Source organism: Brachyhypopomus gauderio, unplaced genomic scaffold (assembly GCF_052324685.1).
Source record: "Brachyhypopomus gauderio isolate BG-103 unplaced genomic scaffold, BGAUD_0.2 sc156, whole genome shotgun sequence".
In the NCBI taxonomy this organism is placed as follows: domain Eukaryota; kingdom Metazoa; phylum Chordata; class Actinopteri; order Gymnotiformes; family Hypopomidae; genus Brachyhypopomus; species Brachyhypopomus gauderio.
The window spans coordinates 1-19,154 of record NW_027506977.1 but is presented as its reverse complement, the minus strand read 5'-3'; the positions used below and the strand labels follow the sequence as shown (position 1 = coordinate 19,154).

General features: G+C 41.0%; 5 protein-coding genes and 1 pseudogene across 7 annotated transcripts; 5 read left to right on the top strand and 1 right to left on the bottom strand.

The window, feature by feature from the left end:
- Window positions 1–563: 563 nt before the first annotated feature.
- Window positions 564–7,073, bottom strand: LOC143500530 (dynein regulatory complex protein 8-like). 3 transcript variants are annotated; one of them, XM_076994683.1, is made up of 7 exons: window positions 6,955–7,073; window positions 5,352–5,436; window positions 5,146–5,218; window positions 4,947–5,026; window positions 1,188–1,230; window positions 936–1,002; window positions 564–625 (listed from the first exon to the last, which is right to left on the bottom strand). In XM_076994683.1, the coding sequence occupies exons 1-7, from the start codon at window positions 6,977–6,979 to the stop codon at window positions 579–581; spliced, it is 420 nt and encodes a 139-aa protein (XP_076850798.1). In that variant the 5' UTR covers window positions 6,980–7,073; the 3' UTR covers window positions 564–578. The 3 variants fall into 3 exon arrangements, with proteins under 3 accessions (XP_076850798.1, XP_076850796.1, XP_076850797.1); XM_076994681.1 differs by lacking the exon at window positions 6,955–7,073 and adding an exon at window positions 6,741–6,864; XM_076994682.1 differs by lacking the exon at window positions 6,955–7,073 and adding an exon at window positions 6,695–6,730.
- A 1,895-nt stretch (window positions 7,074–8,968) lies between these two features.
- On the top strand, window positions 8,969–9,326 carry LOC143500535 (histone H4). The gene has a single exon (XM_076994689.1). The coding sequence runs from the start codon at window positions 8,972–8,974 to the stop codon at window positions 9,281–9,283; it is 312 nt and encodes a 103-aa protein (XP_076850804.1). The 5' UTR covers window positions 8,969–8,971; the 3' UTR covers window positions 9,284–9,326.
- Window positions 9,327–10,197: 871 nt separating this feature from the next.
- LOC143500537 (histone H2B 1/2) lies at window positions 10,198–10,619 on the top strand. The gene has a single exon (XM_076994691.1). It carries the CDS (start codon window positions 10,228–10,230, stop codon window positions 10,600–10,602), a length of 375 nt encoding a protein of 124 aa, XP_076850806.1. The 5' UTR covers window positions 10,198–10,227; the 3' UTR covers window positions 10,603–10,619.
- Window positions 10,620–14,050: 3,431 nt separating this feature from the next.
- LOC143500528 (histone H1 pseudogene) lies at window positions 14,051–15,087 on the top strand (annotated as a pseudogene).
- A 683-nt stretch (window positions 15,088–15,770) lies between these two features.
- On the top strand, window positions 15,771–16,217 carry LOC143500533 (histone H2A-like). Its single transcript, XM_076994687.1, has one exon. It carries the CDS (start codon window positions 15,771–15,773, stop codon window positions 16,155–16,157), a length of 387 nt encoding a protein of 128 aa, XP_076850802.1. The 3' UTR covers window positions 16,158–16,217.
- A 1,871-nt stretch (window positions 16,218–18,088) lies between these two features.
- LOC143500560 (histone H3) lies at window positions 18,089–18,633 on the top strand. Its single transcript, XM_076994709.1, has one exon. The coding sequence runs from the start codon at window positions 18,106–18,108 to the stop codon at window positions 18,514–18,516; it is 411 nt and encodes a 136-aa protein (XP_076850824.1). The 5' UTR covers window positions 18,089–18,105; the 3' UTR covers window positions 18,517–18,633.
- The last annotated feature ends 521 nt before the right edge of the window (window positions 18,634–19,154 follow it).

Below are 19,154 nucleotides of genomic sequence, written 5' to 3'. Positions count from 1 at the left end.
TAAGGTGCCCTTGAGCAAGGCACCTAACCCCAACTGCTCCCCGGGCGCCGGGCTAGGGCTGCCCACCGCTCTGGCCATGTGTGCACCACAGTCCCCTAGTAATCACTAGTGTGTGTGTGTGTGTGTGTGCACCACAGCCCCCTAGTAATCACTAGTGTGTGTGTGTGTGTGTGTTCTAACTGCACAGATGGGTTAAAAGCAGAGAACAATTTTCAATTGAAAAATCACAATTGACAAATATGGCACATTTACATTTTACCAAGTCACACCACCCTCCATATACATACCAGTATATCAATGGGATACTGATGATTAAAGGAGGAGGAATTATACACTGATGTAACATATTTTTCATGCTAACAAATAACGAGGAAATCTTCCTGTTTTGTACCATGAGGCATTTATTTACAGTTCAAAGGGAATAAATGACAAGTTCTTTGTTATTGTATATAGAGGTTTATTATATTTATTTTTAACATTGTGTATGAGGCGTTGACAGTGCAGCATATGAAACAGTACAGAAGAACTGTGAGGAGCATCTTTCCATCATCACTGTGTGTCATTGATGGTCATCATGCTCACAAAGAGAACATTTCCTCTGTTTCCTCTTGGGTAAAGGGCTCCCCTGATTAGTGTGAATAAAACTGTGCTTACCAGTGTTTTACAGGGAAATTCAAAATATCTAAACCACATTAAAACACTGAGAAAATGTGCAGTTAACCATTTTGAAGTGCGACACAGAGGCAGAGAGGCTCATCACACATGTTGCAGGTGATGAGGGTCAGTAGAATGATAAACGTGTTGGGAACAGGGATGAAACGAAACTGAACACACACTGGCGATCCTGAGTCATGTACATTATATTCTTTTCATGCAAGAACGTATGTTTTTATATTGTTAACTTATGCTTTTGAATAAGTGAAATATGATTTTACCCTCTTGCATCAAATATTTGGATAGTTCTTCTGGTTCCAAAAATCCCTTTTTCTGCTGATCTAGAACCTAAGGAGGGTGTTTAGGGTAGATTAGTAATTACACAGAAAACATATAAGCTGAAGTATTCATAGCAATGACTGTAGATGAGGTCCAGTGTGAAGAAGGCTGCCATTAACGTAGACATTAATGCACTCGCAGTGCATGAACACTAGAACTAGAGTTTCTAGATCTAGTACATGAATGTGAATTACCTCAAAGGCCTGCAGGAGCATATCATCAGGAATGGGGCGAAACCTGAACAGAGGAGACAGAACAGAACTGGTTATGCAAATCTATTCTCCCACATCAAGGGCATCGCTAGGACTTTTTCAATTCGGGGTTCAAGCCTTCCAGGAGATTCAGCCAATCCACAAAAATTTTTTCTTCATTAAAAAGGTCAGGATTGAGCAGAATGTTAGTCAAGAATTACTTTTTCACTAGCAGCAATCAAGCACTGTCCTGGCTTTAAAATATATGTAGTGTGGGTTCTGAAATGAAAGTGGTGCTAAAGTACGCAGTTTTAATAACCATGCAACATGTTTGGGGCTGGCACTGAAACACTCTCCTGAAACTCACCCCAGAAAACACCTCATTCCACATTACAACACCATATATATATATATAGTTAACACTTAAAATACACCATATCTAAGTATTTTCTGTGAAGATAATTGAAATCATCTTTCTTAGAGATTTGCAACACAACATGACACACACAACACACACACACTCACCACATCTCACTGGGTGGATACTAAATGATATAATGAATATGCCTTGTGTACAAAGGTAAGGCTCACATGAACAGGAGCTAACAAGTCAACTAATTACAGTTATGTAATAAGGAATATCAATCAATCAATCAATCAATCAAATTTTATTTATATAGCGCTTTTTACAACAGTTGTTGTCACAAAGCAGCTTTACAAGTGCCGAGTCCTAGCCCCCAGTGAGCAAGCCAAAGGCGACAGTGGCAAGGAAAAACTCCCTAGTTTTTGCATGAGGAAGAAACCTTGAGAGGAACCAAGACTCAGGGGGGGAGCCCATCCTCCTCTGGCCGACACCGGTCACCATGACAACAACAACAATATAGACAGAATGTAGACAGAATGTAAAAGATGCAATAATGTCCATTTAGACCGAAAAAGATGTAATAATGTCCATCATGGTGTAGGCATCCGGTTAGGCAGGAGGTGGCCGGCCAGGATGGATCGCTTGTCTCTCCTCATCTCATTATACCTCAAGCAGGCGGGCAGCCATGTGGAGAAATGAAACAGGGAAAATTAGCTCTGTATGAGGACATATACAGGACAGGTAAAATTATAAACATTTCTGGAGTGTGGCAGCAACTCCGGCACTAAGTTAAATTATTACAGCCTAGCTAAAACGGCAGAACCAGAAGGTAACATAGGCTTGGGGGCATTCTGAGACAATGGCATCCGTCCACTGCACTGTCAACAAACTTGAGTGACCACGAGCAGTGACAGGATGACAGCACCAGCACCCCAGTCTACCATAAAACCCTTCGTCTATGAACCCCTGGATCTGTACCTTTATCTAAGGGGGATATTAATTATCAAACGCTAGACTAAATAAGTGGGTTTTCAACCTAGATTTAAAGATTGTGACTGTGTCAGAGTCCCGGACACATTTAGGAAGATTATTCCAAAGCTGGGGGGCCTTATAAGAAAAGGCTCTTCCCCCTGCTGTTACCTTGTTAATTTGTGGAACTAATAACAGACCAGCACCCTGTGATCTTAGTTGACGTGGGGGTTCATAGTAGGAAATAAGTTCCTGGAGGTATTCAGGAGCAAGCCCGTGTAGTGCTTTATATGCTAATAATAGAATTTTAAAATCAATACGAAATTTAACTGGGAGCCAATGCAGGGCTGATAGGACTGGTCTAATATGCTGAAATTTTCTAGTTCTGGTCAGAACTCTAGCTGCGGCATTTTGAACTACTTGAAGTTTATTTAGATTCCTATTTGAACATCCTGACAGTAGTGAATTGCAGTAGTCTAGTCTAGAGCTAACAAAGGCGTGCACCAATTTTTCTGCATCATCCTGTGATAATGCATTTCTTAATTTGGCAATGTTGCGGAGATGTAGAAAAGCTATCCTAGTAGTATTATCTATATATTTATCAAATGATAGGTCAGAGTCGAGTATGACGCCTAGGTTTTTGGCTACTGTGCCAGGTGTAATGGGATAGTCTGCAAGATTAAGCATTAAATTTGGAATTTTCTGTCTTGCGGCCTTAGGGCCCACAAGGAGAACTTCTGTTTTGTCCTCATTTAATTGTAGGAAGTTTAGAGACATCCAGCACTTAATATCTCTTACACAGGCCTCAATTTTTCCTAAACTGAGTTTGTCATCGGGTTTGGCTGATATGTAAAGTTGAGTGTCATCCGCATAGCAGTGAAAATTGACACCATGTTTGTTTATAACTGTGCCCAATGGTAGCATATATAATGTAAATAATAGTGGTCCTAAGATGGAGCCTTGCGGGACCCCATATTTAACCATTGTACGTTTGGATGAAATATTATTGAGCTCTACAAACTGATAGCGATTTGTTAAGTAAGACTGAAACCATGAAAGGGCTGTGCCTGAGACTCCAACCCAGCGTTCTAACCTTTCTAGCAAGATCCTATGATCAATTGTGTCGAAAGCTGCACTAAGATCAAGAAGCACTAACAGTGATACATAGCCTTGATCTGATGCAAGGAGGAGATCATTTGTTACTTTAACTAATGCTGTTTCAGTACTGTGATGGGGCCTAAAACCAGATTGGAACTTTTCAAATGTGTTATTCCTATGCAGATATAGGCATAATTGCTGGGCAACAGCTTTTTCTATGATCTTAGATATAAATGATGTGTTTGAAATGGGTCTATAATTAGATAGCACAGTCGGATCAAGATTTGGTTTCTTGATCAGAGGTTTGATAATTGCTAATTTACATGATTTGGGCATGTGACCTATTGTAATGGATGAGTTAACTATAGTTAGAAGAGGTTCAGTTACAGCTGGTAATACCTCTTTTAATAACTTTGAGGGAACTGAGTCTAATGTGCAGGTAGTACAATTTAAGGAAGAAATTATTTTCTCTAATTCTGATTTTGGGAGTGGATGAAAAGCATCAAGTTTTTCTCCCGGTATGTAATTTAAATCAATATCAACCAAACCAGATGACATACCAGTTGTATTGCTAATAAAGGGTTTTATATTTTGTCTAATATTCTCTATTTTATTATCAAAGAAATCTATAAATACATTACTAGTGAGGTTTACTGGAATCTGAGGTTCTGTGCCTGCTTGATTTTTTGTAAGTTTAGAAATAGTATTAAAAAGAAATCTAGGATTGTTTTTATTTTTCTCTATCAGTGAGGCTAAGTATGCTGAGCGTGCTTTAGTGAGTGCCCGTTTGTAGTCAATAATGCTATCCTTCCAGGCACAGTGGAATACTTCCAATTTAGTGGATCGCCATATCACTCCATTCTCTTAAATGGAGTTATACATGTTACAATAAACAATAATCAATAAATGATCAGATTCAGATCTACTAAAACATTATTCACCTATGCTTTCAAATGGCTGGGTGATAAAAATCAGCAAACCTTTCTTGCAAAACCTACTTTACTTGTTCAGGTAATTAAAACCTACTTTGTTGTTTATTGTCAATGAATCACTGAAACAAGTAAAGTCTTGCTCAGACAGATCTCGGACAAATTATGCTCCAGTAAGAGAAACTCAGTAGTCACTGAGAGTGCATGCAGCAATATCGGTCCACTTTAATTTACTGTGATGAGCTTCACATAATGGATTTAATGCTAATGGTGCTAAAACGAGAATCAAGCATCTACTGGGAAGAGTTCAAATGTGAAGTTTCATCCAATACCAAGAACATATCATTTCATCAGTACACTCTGGGATCATATAAAATCACAGTGAATTAGGCCTTGTCTTACTTGTGCTCCATCAAGACCTTGGTCATAGTCGGAAGGAATTTCTCAAAGCGGATATATCCTGTTGACTCCTCCTCCTCAACCTGTTAAAGCAACTACACATCACCTTCAGTATACACCAGATCTCACTACACAGCCAATAAAACACTGTTGGCCTATAACTTAATAATGAAATATTCTACACAGACAAAATAACACTGACCTCTGCAATAATGTCATGCAGTTCAGCTTCAGTTGGAAAACAACCAAGGGATCGAATAATGGTACCAATTTCTCTAGGAAAACAAGAAAAGGACACATTTAGAGAAATAAAGCAATAAAATGTAATGAACGAGAACTGTGTATGTACAGTGCAGTAAATGGGGAGTTTGTACATTTAGGTGGAATTTGTCATGAATTAAACCTTACCTGACATCAACCGTGTGATTGAATTCATGATCAAACACATCAAATGCGTTGCTGATCCTCTTGTGGACCTCAGATACAATACCTTCTGTAAAGGACAGTAGAAAATTATCTTGTTAATCCAAACAGCTTGACATGCCTGTTGTAACGAAGTGGCCCAAGGTTCGTTTAGGTGTCGTCAGTTCGAATGTGATGCTAAAACTTTTTTTTTTTTTTTTTTAGAAAATCTCATATTCATACTATATTGAAAAATAAGTGTTTTTGTCATTTTATGATAGCTCCCTACAATTAACTTTCAGCCATGAAGATTTCAAATATAACCTTTCATGTATAACCTTTGTTAAACTCCGTCACGTAACTGGTTTGGTAACTGGTTTGGTGGTCAATCTTGCACTAGGATCTTTCAGGTTGTTCTTAAGTCAGATAACAAGTTACTTAACATGTGAACCATTAGAATATCTGCACGTCACATTTAGAGGGAAATGAAGTTCATTAGCAAAGTAAAATATAAAATAGTGTAGCCAACATATTTTATTGTTTATGTCAACTTTATGCTCTAAAATGAAAATGCCAGTTAGCCAGCCAGCTAACGTAGTTTAGAGTCCTGCACGGGTCCGATTTTTGAGACCCGTACCCACCCATATCCGCAGAGTGGCTATTTCAAAGTTAAATCCGTACCCGCCCGGACCCGTTAATATTCTACCCGTTACCCACCCGTGCCCGTGAAAAATCACACAAATCGAAAGTATTCCTATAGAGCACTTTATTTTTCAATGCGCCTCTGAAAAAACGTCAGTACAACACAAAATAAAATATAAGGTTGCTGTGCAGGAACAGTATGGCTATTCCTATCTAAAATTAGCAACTGCAAAATGAGAGGGAGCAAATGCCAGTATAACAACCAAATAAAATCGCATAGGTTCACAAATCTATCCTAGGTTACTGTGCAGGAACAGTATATCGTCCACAGTCCCAGGTTTGAGCTGCGTTCTGCGCTCTTGGATCACAAATCCTAAACGCCAAGTTCTCTCTCGTCATTTTTCCTTGTTCTAGCACGGCCACCCATTTGCTTTGTAACCACCTAGCGAGCTACAATAAATGCCCGGTACTGTGTTACAACCAGCCTCTGCTCATGTTTCCGCTGGAAAAGAACCGAAGTTTGGGTATTACCCCAGAACAGCTGAAGAGTAAAGTTCAGCCCGCTCTGGCCAACGGAGCTACGGTATAAGTAAGCTCCCCTGAGCTTCGCCACCACCATCGGGAGGCGCTAATCAGGCAAAATGTAACACTATGTTCATTACGAAGCAAATAAAAGCCTACTAAAAATGACCACTTATTTAACTTACCCGCCCGCATACCCACCCGTAAAATTTCGGTATGTGTAAAACCCACCCGTTTCAGCATCTATTTGCCCGTACCCGACCCGGTGCAGGACTCTAACGTAGTTACAACCCTGTAACATTAGCTAACAGCACTACAGTAGCTTAACAACTTGTGTTAGTTAGCTAGCGTATGCTAGTCAGTTAACGCACGTTACTGCACGGCGCAGAATATCTGGTCACGTGACCAACAAAGACACATTAAGAACGTTCACGTCGTTTGATACCTGCAGAGTCTTTATCTCCCGCCATGTTTGACGCTACAGCTGGTTGCTAAGAGACAGAAACGTTCACTTCCGTTCCGCGAAGCTCGCGCGTGTCCGTCATCAGTGATGGAAGTGGCTGATTTACAGAATATAATAGATGAAGAGAGTGACGGACGGCGGAGGTCATCTCCGTTTATTCAGCGCTGCACTGATCACAAGAACGCGCCTAGGATCATAGGTTTCAGCCAACAGAGTATGTATTTGTTTCCATTTTGTAACCGATGGTGTTTCTACCATGGCAAAAAAACAAGTCTACACAGCTAAAATAAATCTGATCAACAAAATGAAAGTTATAAGAGGATGTTTTTCATGACAGAGCACCTACCTAATATACCACAAGAGAGACTGTGTCCTACAATAACTGACCAAACGGTCCAGTGATGACTCCGCCTTGCTGACAGTGTTCTCACTGCTTCAGCTTCCCTATTTAGTTAATAATAGCTCAGCTAGGTATGAAAATGTTTCAATTTTACCTGAGTATGGGCTTCAATTACAGTGATCCTAAACCTCAGAAAAACAGATCTAAGCTCAGTTAAACCTGAGATACAGCGACATCTAGTGGCAGATAATGATTTTTAAATGATAATTTAATTTTTTTTAGATTTACATTTAACTTCAGGTTAACTTCAGACTTTACTACAGATTCCAACAACACAGCATTTAAATACACTGCATACACAATATGGAGCTGTATTTCATTCAGATTTATGCTTATGGGTAATTTCTCAACTACAGTTCAGCTAATGACAGCTCAGTTGCCCCGTGCTATCAGCTCGGGTTGGATGCCTGTGTTTTTACCCTTCAGACAGAGACCTTCACTATAAGGTATTCTGGGACTGCTGCTGTAAGTGCTTTGAGATGAAGGAGTGAGAATGCAGTTATGAATGTCCTTCGGTCCTTTATTGTTACACAGACTAAGGTGTGTGTGTGTGTGTGTGTGTGTGTGTGTGTGTGTGTGTGTGTGTGTGTGTGTTACTATTGGTTAACCCTTATGAATTACCTCTCCTATTAATGATTGCCCTAATTATTGGCCAAGCGTATTAATGACCACCCTTATTTTCACGTTTATTAGTGTCTGTCCTTTTTAATGACCACCCTTATTAATGGCCGTTAATGGTGTTTTGATCACATTGTAGGAGTGCAGATTTATTCACTTATTTATTCGCATTGTTTGCTTATGTCACAATGAGATGTTATGACAACTCAAAGCTTATGTGTCATAGGAAGCAGTAAAATTACATGCAGTGCAGACACACAAGGTAGGAAATACATGTTGTATATAACCAACCTTTGATGTGACCAAACCTCTGAATACGTTTCTTTTGTTTTTATAAAGCCATGCATTGACTCTGTATGAGGCCCTACTGACTTACTGTTTTGTAGGAAAAGCCTTCAGTCATAAGCATATTGCCGTTTCGGTTTTGTTTTGTGTTCAAGACAAATTTCTTTCATGAAAAATGTATTTTTGTAGAGGTCTGAATAGTGTTGCAGAGGTCTGACTAGTTTTGTAGAGGTCTAAAATAAGTTGGAGAGGTCTTGCTAGTGTAGAAGTCATACGTATGTTGTAGAGGTCTGACAAGTTTTGTAGTCATCATACATATGTGGGTGAGCAAATACTTTTGGCAATATAGTGTACTTCTATGCCAAGTCTTATTCTTGTTATAAGCAGTAGTAGTAACAGTAAGAGTTGTAGGCCGGCTGTTGCTGTCTTTCTTTGCTTTCTCTTTTCCCTTCTCTTTGCTGCTTGTTGTGCTTGCCTAAACTATCTCAAATTGTAAAATTGTACTTTTGTGACTTAGCGTGGAGTCCTTGTTCCAGTTCATCTAAATGTGGTGCTGGAGGCTTTGGAGGAACGTGGCATTTAGCTCCGCCTCCTCCAGTGCTCCTGTGTCTTCAAGCAGGTCCTGTAGAGAAGTATAACAGATGCGCGCTGGGTGTTGCAGCTTTATTGTTTCAGCAGTGAAAGAAACGATTAGCGATGTCTGGAAGAGGTAAGGGTGGTAAAGGTCTTGGGAAAGGAGGCGCTAAGCGTCATCGCAAGGTTCTCCGTGACAACATCCAGGGCATTACTAAACCCGCTATTCGCCGTCTGGCTCGTCGTGGCGGTGTCAAGCGTATTTCCGGTCTGATTTACGAGGAGACCCGTGGTGTGCTCAAAGTGTTCCTGGAGAACGTTATCAGGGACGCGGTTACCTACACCGAACACGCCAAGAGAAAAACCGTCACCGCTATGGATGTGGTTTATGCTCTGAAACGCCAGGGACGCACTCTGTACGGATTCGGAGGTTAAACGCTCAACTCGACACAAAACCAACGGCTCTTTTAAGAGCCACCCATATGCTCATTTAAAGAGCTGTTTCATGCGTTTAAAACAGCATACGCTTTATACCATTTCATTTTATAGGCTACATGAACTGTTACTTGTTTACTGTTACATGAACCCCCAGATAATTGTCTACACCATTTATCACACAATGTCCGACGTTGCCGTGTACTACAAGTTTTAAAATGCACGTTGTAGTCTCTGAATCCTAAAACATTTAAATAAATGGACATATTAAATAAATGGAGACGCTTTATGACGAAATAATGCAATGAATCTGCATTATTGAAACTAATGGTAAATAATTTTGACATTATGACATTATTTACCATTCTATGTCTGTTCTAATTATTTTAAGTCGTCTTATTTACTTTATTACATTACTCTGTCTATTTTAATAAATTGTCATTTTATTATATTTTATTATGTTTGATTCCTTTTTTTCTTTAGGTTTTTTTAAATGTTTTTTATTTATTTTGTAAAGCACTTTGAGTTTCATGTATCTATGAAAGATACTATACAAATAAAGATTTTTTTTTTTGTAATGATAATCAAAGTTATGACCTAGCTAGTTTAGAACCACATCCAAAGAATTTTAGTCTAATAAAATGAAAAGCTAGAAATTCCTTGCGCAAGCAGAACTAAACAGATTTTGAAGCTCTATCATAGTTTTCGTTTGAAAGTTGAAGGCAGAAATGGCTGGGCGGGATTAAGAGGTAAACGCTACGGCACAGTGGGGTGGCGGAGCCACGATAGGAGGTCCTGTCAGAGGAGGGCTTGTTTTTGACCAATGATGCTTAGTCATGAGCGTGGAGGGAGGGCGTGACCTAATTAGAATACCAAACTCTTAATGTAGGAGGTGCTGGAGAGTTGTTGTTCATTCAACGGTGTTTCACTCATCACCGAGCATCATGCCTGAGCCAGCAAAGTCCGCCCCGAAGAAGGGATCTAAGAAAGCCGTGACCAAGACGGCCAGTAAAGGAGGCAAGAAGCGCAGAAAGACCAGGAAGGAGAGCTACGCTATCTACGTGTACAAAGTTCTGAAGCAGGTCCACCCCGACACCGGTATCTCTTCCAAGGCGATGGGAATCATGAATTCTTTCGTCAATGACATTTTCGAGCGCATCGCTGGTGAGGCTTCTCGTCTCGCCCACTACAACAAGCGCTCTACCATCACCTCCAGGGAGATCCAGACCGCCGTGCGCCTGCTGCTTCCCGGTGAACTGGCCAAACACGCCGTGTCTGAAGGCACAAAGGCCGTCACCAAGTACACCAGCTCCAAGTAAATGGCCAAATAGTGCGACTTAACCAACCCAAAGGCTCTTTTAAGAGCCACCCACATTTTCACCCAAAGAGTTTTTCCCTTAGGAATGTGTTTGCACAATAATTAGATTAAAGCTATTTCTGTCCTGTTAGTTTTCCCACGTGCTGTGCTTTGTTGGGCAGCCTAGAATGTATTTTATGTTGTGTTCTATAATGTATATGATCTGTACAACTTTGTATCCACTGCTGTACGTTTTCTTAGCATCTCAGCTTGTGTGTGTGCGCGTGTTACATTTACATTTATGACATTTAGCAGACGCTCTTATCCAGAGCGACTTACAAAAGTGCTACGTAGTTGCTTGGAATCTCCAAGAATAGATAGTCCTGAACACAAGGTACTCTAAGCTGGAAAAACCACTAGACGAAAGTCAAATGATACCTAACAATTATACCTGAACATACTAGTGCTGTCAATTCCAGGTGCCGCGATTAAAAGTCCTCACCAGGATTTTGCTCTGGCTTCCTGGATTGTATTGATTCCACTAATTTTACCTGGATTGCTAATTAGAAAATCTAGCAAGCTTGAGCAAAATCCTGGTCAGGACTTTTAATCGCGGCACCTGGAATTGACAGCACTAGAACATACACATCACCTGAGGAAAAAGACAGTAAACAATACCTGTAACAAACACAACAGCAATTGTAAGAACACTACAAAATACAAAGGGAAACATACAGACAAATACAGTCTGTCATTTAGGCTTCTGATAAATTTAAGGATTTTGCACCATCATAAAAAACCAGTTGGGAGAAAACAGTTCAGAGAGTCCTTGGAGTAGAAACACGCCTACTTGTCTGACATACATAGACGTATGGCACTGGAAATGCTACTGGGATTTTAAAGAACTGGTAGGCTGGAAAGAGAATAAACTGACTAGAGTTTAGAGTTTATTTCGGATTTTAGAGAAACATGTACATATACGTATAAACATATATATAAACACATATGTACACATACATTTACATAAAAAAGAAAGAAAACGAAAGTAAAATAATAATATTTAATAAATAATAATGGTTATAATGGTGAAAATAATGATAACCGAAAAATGTATAGTTTGAAGCATTAAATTATATTGACTACCCTTTTTAATCAAATATATATATTTCCAATTATGTTATTAATAATAAACTTTGCTCATCTACAGAACAATCATACATTACTATTAAAAATCAATATCAAGTTATACATATATAAAATTATTTATCTTTATTATAAGTATCTATTACCTTATTTTTAAGCATGTTTTTCAAATTTGACAAGTGAACTGCAGATTTTTATGTCCTTGTCACAACTGTTCCACAAGTTTACACCTTTGACAGATAAACATTTACTTTTCCATTAGTTCTTACTCTTATTTTTTTAAACATACCTGTTAATAAGTTTAATTTTTCCTGATTCTTGAGACCACCACTATTATCTCATAGTATTTGTACATATGGCCACGGCCTCCTGCACCCCATGCTTGTGTTTTAGTCACACCTACACAAGGGATTTTTTAACTAATAAACACACCATTGCCACGTTCAAAACACCTCCATGCCTTTACTCAGACTCTCCTTCATAGCACACACTATTGGCGCATTTCCACTAGGGCCTGCTTGGCGCGGTATGGTTCGATACGGGTCGCTTCGCAACGGAACGGTACGGTCGCGTTGTGTTTCCATTACAATGGTGAACCACCCCAATGTGGGTGGAGTCGCTGTTGGCGCGCGGGTTGTAGTGTCGTGACATCATTTGTATGCGACCACAACACCGGCACAACACCCCTTAACAAATAGCATTATTGTATCTTATTTATCTTTATCTTCATTATTGTATGTGGTTGCTCTAATTATTGATAATAATTTGGTATTACTCAAACAGGCTGAACACACCCTGCATAAAAAGCATCAGTCATACAATCAAATGAAATCAAACTTTATTATTTACATATGTTGTACTTTAAATATCTATATTTCATAATATAGTTATAGTTTTAAAAAGTGCAAAAAGCAAATATATACGTATAGCTTTATATGAAATAAATATTTATAGTACTACAAGCAACATTTTGTGTGCTTTTACTGGCGTCTGTCTCGCATGGTGTTCACAAGTTCGCCAAGCACTCCAAGGAAAGCCCGGTTGAAGGAAACATTTTCCGCCAACTCCGCTCGCCTCGTCAGTGGAAGGGGAATCTTGAACGTAAAAAATAACAAATATTAAACACAAGCATTCACGTGAAAGCAACAACAATATAGCGTAACTGCACAAAATGTGTAGCACGTCATCGCTGCTATGGCTACAGCTAACTAGCAACTAGCAAGGCTAAGAGCTAGCTATTGTACAGTAGTGACTGTGGTGGTAACATTTACTACAAACACAGCTCTAAATTCCTGCGTTTACAATAGATGCGTTCATATTACGTTCATATTACATCTTTTACGAGCCTAGTAGTAAAACTGTGAAATCACAATACACTCACCATTCTCCGTGGCCTCCAGCACCGACATCGCCGTGTCCAGCACGTTTTCTCTTCCGTTACTGGCTGGCCGGTGACCGTATATGACATCCATTTGCTGGAACCATTTCCAGTCTTTGCGGTTTGCTCCGCTGCGTCCGTTATGGTCCTTCACCGCCCGGTAATCGCGTTAAGCTTTTTTAGCTTGGACCGACCGGCACTGCTGAACGGACCGCTGGTAGCCATGAGTGGCCATTAGCGCGGAAACCTCGCTAAAAACCTTTACATTTCTAGTGGCCCCGTCCAGTTCACCCTGGATTTTTTTATCGCTGATTATTAACAGAAAGGTTTGTACCTCGGCGTTTGACCAGGGAACAGACTTCGCTCCTTGGGTTTTAAAAACGGCTGAGGAGTCCATAGCATAGCGGAGGAGTCGCTCTCCTGACGCAACCTGTGACGACACTCCCTGGCCAATCAGTGTCATGCTGTCCCTCCACGTCACAGAACTGTACCGCTTCGGAACGGTTAGAACCTCAAGCGAGTCGGTACGAAAAAAGTACCCAAAGGGGCCGGCTAAACGGGTCCTGGTACTAATGGAAACACTCACAAACCGTCGCGAATCGAACCGTACCGTGCCAAGCAGGCCCTAGTGGAAATGCGCCATATGAGCTGTTAGACCTACTCCTTCATTTCTGTCAATTTCACCCCACACATCACACAAAACACAGCATGTCTTCTTAGGTGCGACAGTCGCAGGTTGCGTTTTTGTGGCAGTTGTGAAAAACGACCCGAAACTGCATGGGCTTCCCTGGCACGCAAATAAACGAGAGAGCCTTCTCTTGCCATTCGCGTTTTTTGATGCACTGCAAATAGTGTTTGGATGCATATTTAGGTCGAGATTTGTCGTGAGAAAACACAAGTACCATCTACTCACGGAAGCACAGGCACGCAGTGTCGGGCGAGTTGAGTCTACACCGTCCTCATGTGTATTTTAAGACCACAGTCCGTCGCGAGGAGGGAGGTTCACATTCACAGATCAGTTCGTTCAGTGTTTGTTTCTCTTAGAAAATTCAAGGATGGCAGAAGTGGCTCCAGCCTCAACCGCTGCCGCGCCGGCTAAAGCGCCCAAGAAGAAAGCTGCTGCTAGACCCAAGAAAGCGGGACCCAGCGTCGGTGAGCTTATCGTTAAAGCTGTTTCTGCTTCCAAAGAACGGAGCGGCGTGTCTCTCGCCGCGCTGAAGAAAGCTTTGGCTGCTGGCGGTTACGACGTGGAGAAGAACAACTCTCGCGTCAAGCTCGCCATCAAGAGCCTGGTGACGAAAGGGACTTTGGTGCAGACCAAAGGCACCGGAGCGTCTGGCTCGTTTAAGATCAACAAGCAAGCGGAAACTAAGAAGAAGCCCGCCAAGAAAGCCGCGCCTAAGGCGAAAAAGTCCCCCGTTAAGAAGCCTGCCGCGGCTAAAAAGCCCAAGAAGGTCGCGGCAAAGAAGCCCGCCGCCGCTGCAAAGAAGTCGCCCAAGAAGGCGAAGAAGCCCGCTGCCGCCAAAGCTACCAAGAGTCCCAAGAAAGCGAAGAAGCCGGCCGCTCCGAAGAAAGCAGCCAAGAGCCCCAAGAAGGCAAAGGTTGCGAAGCCCAAGACCGCCAAGCCAAAAGCAGCAAAGGCGAAAAAAGCAGCCCCCAAGAAGAAGTAAACGTGCATGTTTTCATGTCTTGGTCTCCCCAAAAGGCTCTTTTAAGAGCCACCCACCTTTTTTTCTAAAGAGCGCTTTTCTTTAAACTAAATATTTTGTGTCGTTGGTGGATTTTAAGGTGCAGTTTCATCCATTGCTCTACATTAAGTGCGTGGACATTGGGAAGAAAAATGACAACCTAAAACATTCATCCCGTCCTAAATACAGAAATACTGTGTAGAATAAGATTCTATTTTATATACGTATGTTTTATTTGCCCAAGTGTACTTTATTAAAATGGAGAATGAAAAGTCAATACACAAGCATTTCAAGCAATCCATACTCATTACAATATCAATATGACGGTAAAACAACATATATATAACTTTATATATCTATTAGGGTCCAACGAAAATCAGTTTTTCTTACTGTATCCATAGTAAACATGTTGCATTTCATTATTCACAGAAATATTGTATATAATAAGATTTTATTGTATGCTATGAATACATTAGTCTGCCCATCTCTCCTCTCCTTGTCATACATGTACTGTACGTAGCTTGAATAACTTGAGTACATTTCTACATTAAATTGAAGTGCATACATATAGAAAAACGTTATTACGAGAGGGAGTTTTGTAGAGTAAACGCGCGTAAAACATTTTGCATCTCATTCAACATATGGACATGTACACAGTAATATTCTATTGTATGATATTTTTTAATTTGCCAATCTCTCCTGTCCTTGTCATACATATGCGTGTACCCTGAATAGCTTAGAAGATTTCTAAAACTTGATTCAATATTGAAATGCATATACGAAGGACAAGAAAAGACGTGCCACATGGAGTGTTGCAGGGTAAAGAGATGGAGGCTGGCTTTGGATGTCGACCGCTTCGGGTTGGTTATTCGTCATGCCTTCTTTAAGCCAATAGGAGAGCAGCTTATTTAGCTATATCTCCAGCGCTCTTAGAGCAGGCGTGATTATTTCATCTTTGCTTACAGCGCTGTGGTTGACATTATGAGTGGCAGAGGCAAGACCGGTGGTAAGGCTAGGGCCAAGGCCAAGACTCGTTCGTCTCGCGCCGGACTACAGTTTCCTGTGGGCCGTGTACACAGGCTTTTGCGCAAGGGTAACTACGCCGAGCGCGTCGGTGCCGGTGCTCCCGTCTACTTGGCTGCCGTGTTGGAGTATCTAACTGCTGAGATTCTCGAGTTGGCAGGCAACGCCGCCCGCGACAACAAGAAGACTCGTATCATTCCTCGTCACCTGCAGCTCGCCGTGCGTAACGACGAGGAGTTGAACAAGCTGTTGGGAGGAGTGACCATCGCTCAGGGTGGCGTGCTGCCCAACATTCAGGCTGTTTTGCTGCCCAAAAAGACCGAGAAGACCGTTAAATCCAAGTAAATTTCCCTTCTGTTTTCAGAATCCAACGGCTCTTTTAAGAGCCACCCACATCGACTTATGAAGTGCAACTTTTCATTCATGCAGATTTTAGTATGTGCTCTTGTGTCATTATTGGATGCTGCTGTTTCACGTCTAAGCATTCGCACACTTCGTTTAAATGCGCACAATCACTCTAATGTTGCATATCCACACATGAATTTATACGTGTGCATAAAGACAGACATGATGTTGCTCCTATGAACAGAATATAGGACAGTAAGCATAAGCTGCTGGCAACTAATGAAAGCCAGCAGTGTTGGCAGGTGAGAAATGTAGGATTATATGGTACCAGAGACATAAAATAACAGTGTTATGTGCAGAGTCTGTTTTTAACACTAGAGCTCCTGAGAATTCAGGATTCTGAGGACATCACCCCTCCTTCTTCTCCTTCTTGCCAGCAATTAGCAAAGCCAAACATCACCCTTTATTATGTTAATTCACAGAGCAAGACTGAGGCAGCAGCCTCACCCAGAAAGTCTCTGATCACAGAGATCACAGATCACAAATAAGCAGAAACACAAATGCTTCTATCAAATGCTTCTAACACAAATATAGATAGATAGATAGTATAAGAAATGTACAAAGAGTAAGATTCAAGCCTGCTGTTTAGATCACAAACAAGCAGAAACACAAATGCTTCTATCAAATGCTTCTAACACAAAGATAGATAGATAGATAGATAGATAGATAGATAGATAGATAGATAGATAGATAGATAGATAGATAGATAGATAGATAGATAGATAGTATGAGAAATGTACAAAGAGCAAGATTCAAGCCTGCTGTTTAGATCAAACAAGCAGAAACACAAATGCTTCTATCAAATGCTTCTAACACAAATATAGATAGATAGATAGTATAAGAAATGTACAAAGAGCAAGATTCAAGCCTGCTGTTTAGATCACAAACAAGCAGAAACACAAATGCTTCTATCAAATGCTTCTAACTATCTATCTATCTAGATAGATAGATAGATAGATAGATAGATAGATAGAGAGCACATGAATTTGTTTTCCTGTCTTTTCCTCTCCTTTTCCAGCCTGCTGTTTAGATCACAACATTTATCAGTGATGCAGTGATGCAACGCGACCATGCTAATTTTCGCTAGCAATGATATGGGATTTCCTATATAACATTAGCATCAAGCTAACTGCGCCATATAATTTCTTAGCTTTTCAAACGCGAATTCAAACGCGGAAACAGAAAGTGTTTGATTACAACAAATATTATATAGTATAGTATATGAAATATACAAAGAGCAAGATTCAAACATTTTTATTTATTTTTATTGTTTGACGGGACTCATTAGAGAAACTGTCGTCTCTACGTGCGATTGAATTGTAACTTTTGAAACACGAGTCTACAAATTTTCTGCCGTTTGTTGTAGTATCGGTAACATACAGTCTGCTTGTAACTTCAACTTTTTTGTGAAGTATCACGTTTGGTGTTTTGGTCATATGAGCTTGGGGGTGAGCCAGCTTGTGCTTTGGCAGGCGTATGAGCTGGGGGTGAGCCGCTTACATCGCATTACCAAGACAATGGGCGTTAATCCCTTCACAGCAGGGGAGTGGGCTACATGGACCCTACCAAGCCCTGTGAAATTTTTCGCTTCTCTAGGAGCTCTAGCAGATTGTATGCGAATTAAGGAGACTGATTATGGTACATTATGGGCAGAAAAATCCAAACAAAGTCTTGCCGTGAACCCGCCTGAAAAGTAGGCGTTTTTTTTATGTGTGCGCTCTACGGGCCAATTGTCGAGCGGTGACGCACACTTGATTGTCCAATGGATGGTCTTCGTGTTGAAGACGCCCAATGAGCGCTGGTCGTCGTTAGGGCTTAAAAAGGACGTCGCCTTACTAGGTTCCTATTCTCGTTCCTCCTTGTTGGTGAACAGTCGACTTCTGTCACTATGGCACGAACCAAGCAGACCGCCCGTAAATCCACCGGTGGCAAAGCCCCGAGGAAGCAGCTCGCCACTAAGGCTGCTCGCAAGAGCGCGCCGGCCACTGGCGGCGTGAAGAAGCCTCATCGTTACAGGCCCGGTACTGTCGCTCTGAGGGAGATTCGTCGTTATCAGAAATCTACTGAGCTGCTGATCCGTAAGCTGCCTTTCCAGCGCCTGGTGAGAGAAATCGCTCAGGACTTCAAGACCGATCTCCGCTTCCAGAGCTCCGCTGTCATGGCCTTGCAGGAGGCTAGTGAGGCATACCTGGTTGGTCTGTTCGAGGACACTAACTTGTGCGCCATCCACGCCAAGAGAGTCACCATCATGCCCAAAGACATCCAGCTGGCCCGTCGCATTCGCGGAGAGCGTGCTTAAACTGAGCGCTCGGAGTAAAAGCCCCAAAAACACAAAGGCTCTTTTAAGAGCCACCTAATTGTTTCACTGCAAAACGAGCAAGTTCACTCAGCAGAGGAATGATTCTCTGAAGCTAAATAAGATTTAAACCAGGAAATTGCTGTTTTCACATCTAGTATGAATGAATTATTTTGATCAGCATTGCTGTTGAGGCCTAAACCCTGACTGAAAGATTTCCTTTAACTGGTTCTGAATCAGGTATTCATGAGCTTAGTTGTTAAGCTAAAACTTTCTCAGATCTTTGAAATAAATGGCCTGTCAAGTTTAGTCGTTTTGATAAGTGGTAGGATTACTGCTCATTTGAATGACTTGGATACATAGCAAATGTTCAGGGAAGAGTTTTTTATTTATTTAGTAAAGGATCAATTGCTATAGGGAGAATTATTTTTGAGAAAGTGTGTAGGCAACAAATCTGGTAAGCAGGATGAGATGAGCCCTTCAATTTAAAATGATGTGTCCTTTGTGTCATTTCCAACATACAGTAGATTCACCATAGACACCAGTGATCGAATCCTGATACGCAACAAAATTCGCATGAAGCAACTGTACAGGGAAGCCTTGGTTCAATACAATCTATATAATGCACAATACATAATTAT